Consider the following 10,792-nt stretch of genomic DNA (forward strand, 5'->3'; position numbering starts at 1 on the left):
AAAAAAAAAAAAAAAAAAAAAAAAAAAAAAAAAAAGAATACATAGCGCTCTCGCTGCTTCCATTTTCACGTTCTTTATTCTTTCTGTAGCGACAGGTTACATGTACCTTGGACTACTGGAATAAAATGCAAAGAATTTCCTTCTTTGTCACTTGTTGCTAACACTTAGAATAATCTTGACACGAACAGTAGGTTTTGTTTGAAGAATATTAACTGCTATCATCTCATGCAGAGAGACAATATTTTGGGTCTCGTATTCTTGTGGTGGGGGCAAAAGGCAAAGCGCTGCTGCTCCCAGTCCCAGGTAAAGGACATGTTTGAATGAGTGGTGATATTGTTTTATTCTGTTTAGAGGATGGTTGCTTGAGACAAAACTATCCCCCACCCACCCTCATTTCCACCTTTTTATTCCCCCACCTCTTAAAGATGAAAAGAGAATATATTTGGTTTGAATGGTGGGGGAAGGTACCAACCCAGAATTTTTAGAATGAGAAAGGAACCTTTTTTTTTCCTTTTGAAAATAGCTTGGTCCATTATGAAGTGAATAACGTGTGGGTGTAGAACTGGGGGTTTGTGTATATCAGGTTACGTGGGGTTTTCTGTGAATTTAGGCTTCAAAAATTAACAACCCACTGATGGAACATAAGTTACAGACTTTCTAATTTTAACCAATTAGATAGATATGAAATATAGATGAGGTTTGAGCTGATTGATTTTATGTTTAATCTTGTGTACTTTTGGACTTATCATATATTTCTTTTCAAAGTTTTTTTTTTTTTTTTTTTTTTTTTTAAGGTAGGAGGAGGGGAATACCTTAGCCAATTGAACTACGATCTTTTCCTAATTAATTTATTCTTCTTTTTCTTGACTTTTGGTCGTAGATTTATTGGACCCGTCATTTAAGATTAGCTTTTGCACTTGAAGTCTTCTTTGCAAAAGATTCAAAATGTTTCATCTTTTTTGTTGATGTTGTTATGTTACTTTATTTGCTTAAATTGTTTGGGTTCCTATGACTTCGCCAACTAGCTTTTATTGGATATTAAAACAAACAAAGTCAGCATCATCAGCAACACAATGCTGTCTTTAAAAAGTTGTTTTCTTTCCTCTTTCCCCTCCAAAATGTGCACAAAATTCAACATTTTTCTGTTTTGTTTTCCGACTGATCATCTCATCCTATTGGAAAAATATTAAATAATCCAGTGTGCTTCTTGAAACTTAGATTTCAAAGCCCAATATCACACGAAGCCCATTAAAAGCAAAAGCAAAACTTTCACCTTGATTCCATTCTCTCTCTTTCTCTTGACTCACTTCCCTTTTGGATTGGAGTATATGTGTTTGGTAGGTCGCATTGGTTTAGGGTCAAAATTTGCATTGAACCAACATACGGGTTAACAAAATTTTAAAATTCTAAACAAAATCAAATCTTGTATTTGTTAACAAATCATTGAGACGAGTAGTCTCGTTGATTAGTTAAGAGGAGGATCATAGATTTATAAGTAAGGAACACTATTCCATTGGTAGCTCACATGAAGCAACCCCTGTTCTTAGTATGACGTCGAGGTCGAGTTGTGCTTCTTGGCCCAATCTTTGCCTCATTCTTAACTCGAGTCAAGGACACTTTTTTTTCTTTTTTTTCTTTTTTTTCTTTTTTGGTAGATAAAGCTAGCCAACAGGAACTTAGACGTAGATGACTCTTATCGAAATAACCATTTTATGGAGAACACAAGAAAATGTGTCTCCTTGGCCTCCTGACTCAAGAAAAGGTACAGTGAAATGGATCAAATTAAAAATATACGATTGAGGCGCGTGAAATTGGGTTAATTTCTCCAAGTCAGATTTTGGCATCAACAATGGTAATAATAATTATAAAAATAAAATTGGATATATACTTTAAAAATCTTTGAACTTACATCTAAATTTTAAGTTGATGGAAGCGATAATAGATTACCTTACTAGGTATATACATATTAAATAAAGCATAGCTCATATAACGATAAGATAAGGTAAGAAAGTGTAACAAAATAATATATTCGATAGAAGCAAAGTGGGTGTGTGGAAGTTTGGGTATTTTGTTGATATGTGACCAAATCCCATAAAACAAGGTATGGATGTAAATTTGACAAACATTTAATTAATTAAAAATAAAGTATTAATGTGAGATTCTCCCTTAAATTTGACCAAATCAATGTTTTTAAATAAATGTTTGAATTTCTTGTCTTCACAACCCCTTTTGTCTTACTTTGGTTAATTTAGTCAACAACGTTTTGAATTTTAGGTTACGATCTCCCGCCGGACTACAAAGGTTTGGTTAAATAGAGAGCAGAAGGAATGAGAAGAGAGTTTATCTCGTTACTAAACAAGACCGAAGATGAAGATTATATATATAAATTGAGCTAGGTAGGGCGGTGATTCCCCGTCCTCAACCTTGTTTAGGTAGTAAAGACAAGAGATATTAAAATAACTTGATTCATACATAGGAACAATCTTTTCTCTTAAAAACAACTCGAGACAAGTAGAAAAACGAAACTAGGACACACAAAAATATTTGGCAGTTAAGAATTTAACATAATATCTTTTTAAAGTTAGCCTATAATATCCTCTAAATTTAGCAAAAATTCCAATTTTACCTCTCTCAACTTCAAAAGTTTAATTTCAACCTTTTAATTTTGAAATTTAAATATATATATATATATATATATTATAAAAAAACTTTTCAAAAATCTAGGGGTATAGTTGAAATTTACCAAGGATATTTTGTAAAATTTATTTATTTTTAATTATGAAAAAAAAAACAATTGTAAATTATCCCAATGTAAGAAAATTGAAGAGATTTAATTAATTAATTAATTAATTTGTATAGAAAACAGAAAAGAATTAAATGCTTTGAATGTTGTTCCATATATACACAAATTAGAAACCCTAATGTAGAATTCCAAGGGATGGTTGACATTTAATGCCATTATTAATTAATATTAATAAAGACTGATTAATCTTAATTAATTAAAATGATTAACAAATATATGTCAGTCTTCAATTTTTATTTATTATATTTAATTCCCGCATTTATTGCTCCCAACATTATTTCATAATTTTTTATATTTTTGTCAGAAAATAGACCAAAACCTAATAATAATAATTATTATTTTAAAATTTGTTTGTATTTAATTTATGCTTTTCTTAATTCTAAACCCTAACCTAAGCAAACACCCAAATCTTAATTAATAATTTTAATTCTCTATTCCTATATTTCTAGAAAATAATATATCAAATAAATAAATAAATTCCATGTCCCTATAAATAAGGATATATATTGTCATTATGCCATTCTTTTATTTAATTCTCTACCATTTTTTAATTATTTTTTTTTTCAATCCTCTAAATATTTTTTTGGCATTTCATTAAAAAAAATATTCAATGTTCGTTCATAGGTTCCTTAAAATTAGTTTGAGTTGAATAGAGCCGTCTCGAATACAATTTTTTAAAATATATATTAAAATCGAGTTACACATTTTAATTCAATAATTTAAAATAAATAAGTAAATATTCTAAATATTAATATTTATTTTCATTATAAATAAAAAAAATTAAACAAATAACCCAACCCATCTCGAAACTTAGGGTTGGTCCAAAAGACTTTTTTAACCCAACCCGTATACATCGCGGTAAAAAGAAAAAAAAAAAAATCTTAACCTAAGTTTCAATGCAATGAGATTGAACATAAGAAATAATGACGTAATAAATTAAACATAGGTTATACCAATTATTTGATGATAAATAACTCTCAAAATCCAATTATTTGGATATGAATTGATGGAACAAATTTATTTAAATATACTAAGAACACTATAATTTATTGTGGTGAGAGAGAGATATTAATTAATTAATTAATTAATTAATTAATTAATTAACACAAATAATAAAAAAAAAGATAAAAAGGGTCAAAGTTTAGGATGAGGTTGTAGGCTATATATATATTGTACATAGGGTTGAACAAACCCTAATTAAAATGCCCATTGCCTAAACCTACTTAGCTTTATTATAAACATTCACATTTTTCCAATAATCTTTTCACCAAAATATCTTTCAAATTAAATAATAATAATATCTAAATTAAATATAAAAAAAAAAAAAAAAAAACAAAACAAAAAAAGTTTAAATGTTTTGTATAGTTTTTCTAAAAGTAATAACTTTAAATGTAGATTTTTTGTTTGAGGATGAAAAAGAGAATTCATGTTTTGCTGTGAGATTCCACATCGATTCGAGAGAGGAACGAACCATTCTTTATAATGCTGTGGAAATCTCTCCCGAGCATATATATTTTAAAATTGTGAGGCTAACGATGATATATAATGGGTCAACGGATAATATTTGCTAGAGGTGGACTTAAGCTATTACAAATAGTATCAGGGTTAGACACCAAACAGTGTGTACGTGGGAACGTTGGCCCCCAAGGAGGGTGAATTGTGAGATCCTACATTGGTTGGAGAGGAGAACGAAACATTTCTTATAAGAGTATGGAAACCTCTCCCTAACATATATATGTTAAAATCGTGAGGTTAACGACGATATGTAATGGGTCAACGGATAATATTTGCTAGATGTGGACTTAAGCTATTACAAATAGTATCAGGGTTAGACACCAAACAGTGTGTCAGTGAGGACGTGAGAGTGAGGAGGCCTTAAAAGGTCGTGGGGCGATTATCTCCTGCAAAAACGACGCCTCACTGAAAATCTCGCAATTTCCGACGAGGTTTGAATTTATTTATTTATTTATTTTAAATNTTTTTTTTTTTTTTTTTTTTTTTTTTTTTTTTTTTTTTTTTTTGTCTCTAATAATAAAGCCTAAATTTCCAAATTAACAATAAAATCTTCCATTTTTAACCTCTAGGGAAATCAATCATGAGTTTCAATACATAAACAAAGGGGAAAATTAGCTTTTACTTGTTTTGGAAATTAACAAAAACCCTAGGATTCTTTTTTTCCCCTTTTTCTTCAAATTAGGGTTTTGAATGAAACGGGAAATTTTCTTGTTCGTTTTATCAAGTGAAAGCAACTTCGCTCGTTTAATTCCCACAAATGACCTTAATCATTTTCGGAAAAAATAGATTGAGAAACTTTTTAGAGTTTAGGGTTTAGGATCTGAGACCCACAAGCACCCCGAGCTGCAATGTTTTTTTGTCAAATTAAGGGTCAAAATTAAGATAAAACTAAACTTATGGACCTGTTTAAAATAACGTCGATTCATGTTCAGACTTGGTAAATGATAACTTGAACATAACTCAAACGTTGAAGCACGGATAATGTCGATATATTTTAACAGTGTTATCTGTAAATTAAAGGTTCAAATCTTCGTCATTAATTTTTTTTTTTTTGACATTAAACGTAAAGGGTGAGGGGTAGTTTGGTAATTGTGCGACGAAAAAGACATTGTGATGGATTTTTGGGGAAAAGAAGAAAACGAAAGAAAAATGACCTTAATAAAACTCGTTCATTTTATCAAGTGAAAGCTACTCAGCTCGTTTAATTCCCACAAATGACCTTAACCAATTTCGGGAAAAACAGATTGAGAAACTTTTTAGGGTTTAGGGTCTAGGATTTCAGACCCACGAGCAGCAATGTTTTTTTGTCAAAATTAGGATAAAACTAAACTTATGGACCTATTTAAAATACGTTGATACATGTTCAGACTCGGTAAATGATAACTTGAACATAACTCAAACGTTGAAGCACGAATAATGTCGTTATATTTTAACAGTGTTTTCTATAAGTTAAAGGTTCAAATCTTCGCCGTTAACTTTTTTTTGTTTCGATGTTAAACGTAAAAGGTGAGGGGTAGTTTGGTAATTGTGCGACGAAAAAGACGTTGTGATGAATTTTTGGGGAAAAGAAGAAAAAGAAAGAAAAAGAGGGAATGATGAAAACAAAGCATTGGTTTCAGTTCAAAAAAAAGGGAATTTTGTGAGTGAGAGGAAGCTATAAAGGTAAGAGGATGAGTTGTTAAGGGACAAATCCACATATTAAAGTTCAACTCTAAAATAAAATTTAAATAAATATATTTTCCATTTTTTTCTTATTAAAAAAAAACTAAATTAATAAAAATATTATGGAATTTTACCCTTAAACTTAATTAAAAAAAATCTCAAAAATATTTTAAACGATCAAAATAAAATTAAAAAAATACCATTATTCTTAGTTTTAGATGGAACCCGTTTTGAATTTTTAAAAAAATTCATTAATTGTGATGTCGCACGTTGGTTGGGTAGGAGAACAAACCACGGTTTATAAAGGTGTGGAAACCTTCCCCTAGTAGATGCGTTTTAAAGCTTTGAGGGGAAGCCCGAAAGGGAAAGCCCAAAGAGGATAATATATGCTACCAGTGGATCTGGGCCGTTACAAATGGTATTAGAGTCAGATACTGGACGATGTGTTAGCCTTCTCGCTCTTTCTGGAAGGGGGGTAGACACGAGGCGGTGTGCCAGTAATGACGTTGGGCCCCAAAGGGGGTGGATTTGGGGGTGGTCCCACATCAACGGGAGGAAGGAAAGAGTGGATTGTGATGTCCTACATTGGTTGGGGAGGAGAACAAACCACTATTTATAAGGGTGTGAAAAACTTCCCCTAGCATACGCATTTTATTTTAAAGCTCGAGCCTGGATTGTGATGTCTCACATTGGTTGGAGAGGAGAACAAACCACCATTTATAAGGGTGTGGAAACCTTCCACAGCAGACGCGTTTTAAAGCCTAAGGGGAAAGCCCAAAGAGGATAATATCTGCTAGCGATGGATCTGGGCCATTACAAATGGTATCAGAGCTAGACACCGGACGATGTAACAGCCTTCTCGCTGTTCCCCGAAGGGGTAGACACGAGACGGTGTGCTAGTAATGACGTTGGGTTCTAATGGGGTGTGGATTTGGAGGCGATCCCACATCGATGGGAGGAAGGAAAGAGTGCCAGCGAAGACGCTGGGCCTTCGAAGGGGGTGGATTGGTAGACACGAGGTGGTGTGCTAGTAATGACGCTGGCTCCCAATTGGGTGGATTTGGGAGCGGTCCCACATCGATTGGAGGAAGGAAAGAGTGTCAGCAAGTACGCTGGGCTTCCGAAGGGGGTAGATTGTAATGTCTCACGCTGGTTGGGGAGGAGAACAAACCACCATTGAAGTGTAATGAATATTTTGTTTTAAGTAAGAATACTTTATACTTTCATATGACCAAATTTAATCGTTCTCAATAAATTTGGGAAGCATATTCCATTATTTAGTGAAAATTATTATTATTATTTTCTTAAATTCAATAAAATATATCTTAAAATAAATCTCTCTCTCTCTCTCTCTCTCTCTCTGAAGTGTCATATTCTCACATATACTTCACACAAAAGAAACAACCATTCACTTCATATACCTTCTCCTCTCTCTCTCTCTCTCTCTGTCTCTCCCTAATCTCTCCCAAATCTCTCTCTCTCTCCCAACTCTCTCCCAAATCTCTCTCTCTCTCTCTCTCCCAATTCTCTCTCGCACTCTCTCTCCCAAATCTCTGCAAATACTCTCTTAAATTTGATCAAAACCCCATCTTCAAAGAACACCAGAAATCTCTCTCTCTGTCTCTCCCAAATCTCTCTCTGTCTCTCCCAAATCTCTCTGTCTCTGTCTCTCTCTCTCTCTCTTGAAGAAGAAGAAGAAGAAGAAGAAGAAATGGAACTGTTTGGAGGGCAACCAGATTTATCTCTTCAAATTAGCCCTCCAAATTCAAGACCCACTTCCTCTATTCCTTCACACAACCCTCTTGATTTCCTCTTTTTCAATAACTTCCCTTCTTCTTCTTCTTCTAATTTTGGCCCTTCTCTTTCTAATCCTAATCCCTCCCATTTCCTCCACCACCATCTCCTCCCCACACCTACCAATGTCGGTGGCGGCGGCGGCGGCGGTGGAGGCGGGGTTTACCACCGTCATCCCCATGATCTTCATCATCAAGGCCTTCGATTCTCGACACCCATTAGGGGAATTCCCGTCTATCAAAACCCTCCTTCCTCTTCCTCTTCTTCCTCTTCTTACCCGATATTCGGGAGTGGCGGCGGCGGTGGCGGTGGCGTTCAATTTAACTACAACGGCCTTCGATCGAGATTTTTGGCTAGGTTTCCAGCGAAACGGAGCATCCGAGCGCCGAGAATGCGGTGGACCACCACTCTCCATGCTCGTTTTGTTCATGCTGTTGAGTTTTTAGGTGGCCATGAAAGTAAGTAAAAGCTTACACTCATATCTCTCTTTCTAACTTTTTCCTCTCTCTTTCTTTCCCATATTTTCTCTCTCTAAAAAGCTTGCAAATTTTCATTCCTCTCGAAGTTTTTTCTTCAAATTTCTCTTTTTTGAGCTTGATTGAAAAAACCCACCTTGTTTTTTTCTTTAATTCTTCACTCTCTCACTACAAATTTGCAAATTTTCCTCTCTTTCTCTCTCTAAAACTAGAGAGAGAAAGAGAACTTTCCAAAAGAAAAAGAATGAAACTTTCTCTCTCTCTCTCTCTAGACATGAATTCAACAGCTCTGATTTTTATATCTGAAATTTTTCGATGTGGGATTTGATGATTAGGAGCCACACCCAAATCAGTTCTTGAGCTCATGGACGTCAAAGATCTCACCTTGGCTCATGTCAAGTCCCATTTGCAGGTTTGAATCACTCCCTTTCTCTCTCTAAAAAAAATGGGTTCTTTAGGTTTCAATCACTCCATTCTCTCTCTCTCTCTCTCTCTCTAAAATGGGTTCTTTAGGTTTCAATCACTCCCTTTCTCTCTCTAAAACATGGGTTCTTTAGATTTGAATCACTCCATTTCTCTCTAAAAAATGGGTTCTTTAGATTTGAATCACTCCATTCTCTCTCTAAAAAATGGGTTCTTTAGGTTTGAATCACTCCATTCCACTATCTAAAAAATGGGTTATTTAGGTTTGACTCACTCCATTCTCTCTCTAAAAAATGGGTTCTTCTCTCTCTAAAAAATGGGTTCTTTAGGTTTGAATCACTCCATTTTCTCTCTCTAGAAAATGGGTTCTTCTCTCTCTAGAAAATGGGTTCTTCTCTCTCTAGAAAATGGGTTCTTCCCTCTCTAGAAAATGGGTTCTTCTCTCTCTAGAAAATGGGTTCTTGTCTCTCTAGAAAATGGGTTATTTAGGTTTGAATCAGTTCTTGAGGTGTGCTTAGATTCAAAATAATTAGGAGTATGGTGGGGTTGGGGTTGGTAGCAAAGCTGGTCAGATTATTATGAACAAACTACTGCATTATTGTACTTTAATATTTACTAACCTCAAACCATTAATATATGCCCTTCACATTTCTAACTATAAATGTTTCAAACTTCAACGGCCTCTCATAAATTCGGAAGCAAAAGGACAATATCTGTCCGGGAGGATAACGAAACACCCTATATAAAGCAGACACGTTTTAAAAATCTCGAGTGAAAACTCAAATAGGACAATATCTGCTAGTGGGAGGCCTGAGCCGTTATAGTTTCAATTCACGGTTGGATGTATGAGAGAGAAACTGCAAAAGTATCCCGAGCTTGTATTAAGTAGTTATGAACAGATCGATAAGCTTTTGGATCTACATTTAACTGTTGTTTACACGACGGGCTCGTTAAATAATTTCTATGTTCCGAAATTAGGGTTTTTGTGATATTTATATAATCCCTTAATCTCTTTTTGCAGATGTATAGAACGGTAAAGACCACTGACAAAGCTGCTGTTGGTGCAGCTTCTTCTGGTAACTTTAACCCTTTTTTCGTCGCACGTTTTGCCTAATACGTTAATTTTCTCGTTAGAATTAACACGAGATTAGGTTACGATATAAATGTAGGAAATTCGGAAGTTCACGATCAAAATAGGTCATCAAGAGATACATCAACAGAAGATACAACGTACGAAACCGAGAAGTCATCAAGAACAAGACTTAACACCCCGACCATTGATTCTCCTCGGCATCAACTCTCGCCATCCTTCCAAGATGAATTTCGTAAAACCGTCGGTGGAGAACAAGATCATCGTCGTACTCACACCGACCTTCCTGCCTTATGGAGTAATTCTTCGAGGTAAAACATAAAACCCTAGCTCCCTTCTCGAGACATTATTAATACACACGACTATCTATTCTAAACCGTTTGATATACGAGAGAGGTTAAAAACGATACGATGACGTTTTTTTTTTCTTTAATAGTAGAGAAGCTTTATTCCAAGGCATTATTCCAAAGGATTCCTCACAAAACCAGCCCTCTCAGCTTGATCAGGTATTTCATTTTCTAATATTTATAACAATTATTTTCCAAAATTAAATGCTACCCATTTATTAAAAATCAGTAAAAGAGATATTTTTATATAATTATTTTAATTATTTGGAAGAATTAATTAATTTTTTAATTTTTTAATTTTTTAAAATATTAGAGATATTTGGAAGACAAGAGCTCAAGCCATGAAAGAACATCAGATGGAAGCTCACTGACAAATCTTTCAGCTGGAACCAGTCCACAAAAACCCAATTTGGAATTCACTTTAGGAATATCCATTTAGCAATTTTATTTTATTTTATTTTATTTTATTTTATTTTATTTTATTTTTGTAATAAAAAATTTATCAGAAGAGAAAAGAAAATTAATTAAAGGAAAAAAAAAAAAAGACAGAAAAATAACCANTTTTTTTTTTTTTTTTTTTTTTTTTTTTTTTTTTTTTTTTTTTTTCATTAAGGTTGGCTAAGAATGTAATTTTTTTTAATGTAAATACATGAAAATCATGCATGCAATTCATTTTGTTAAA

At 33.5% G+C, this 10,792-nt stretch overlaps 2 protein-coding genes across 4 annotated transcripts in view; both read left to right on the forward strand.

Annotated features, from left to right (window-relative positions):
• The window catches only part of LOC111810711 (lysine-specific demethylase JMJ706-like), a 7,853-nt gene extending 7,243 nt beyond the window's left edge, over positions 1–610 (forward strand). Inside the window, exon 12 of the transcript XR_002817433.1 lies at positions 232–610. The gene's annotated coding sequence lies outside the window, so the exon portion shown is untranslated. The remainder of the gene's footprint in view (positions 1–231) is intronic.
• A 6,863-nt stretch (positions 611–7,473) lies between these two features.
• Positions 7,474–10,571, forward strand: LOC111810442 (probable transcription factor KAN2). 3 transcript variants are annotated; one of them, XM_023697148.1, is made up of 6 exons: positions 7,474–8,232; positions 8,586–8,662; positions 9,695–9,749; positions 9,825–10,074; positions 10,200–10,269; positions 10,424–10,571. In XM_023697148.1, exons 1-6 carry the CDS (start codon positions 7,692–7,694, stop codon positions 10,547–10,549), a joined length of 1,119 nt encoding a protein of 372 aa, XP_023552916.1. In that variant the 5' UTR covers positions 7,474–7,691; the 3' UTR covers positions 10,550–10,571. The 3 variants fall into 3 exon arrangements, with proteins under 3 accessions (XP_023552916.1, XP_023552917.1, XP_023552918.1); XM_023697149.1 differs by having other exon boundaries at positions 10,203–10,269; XM_023697150.1 differs by having other exon boundaries at positions 9,843–10,074.
• Positions 10,572–10,792: the final 221 nt, after the last annotated feature.

Source organism: Cucurbita pepo, chromosome LG14, assembly GCF_002806865.2.
Source record: "Cucurbita pepo subsp. pepo cultivar mu-cu-16 chromosome LG14, ASM280686v2, whole genome shotgun sequence".
NCBI classification, from domain to species: domain Eukaryota; kingdom Viridiplantae; phylum Streptophyta; class Magnoliopsida; order Cucurbitales; family Cucurbitaceae; genus Cucurbita; species Cucurbita pepo.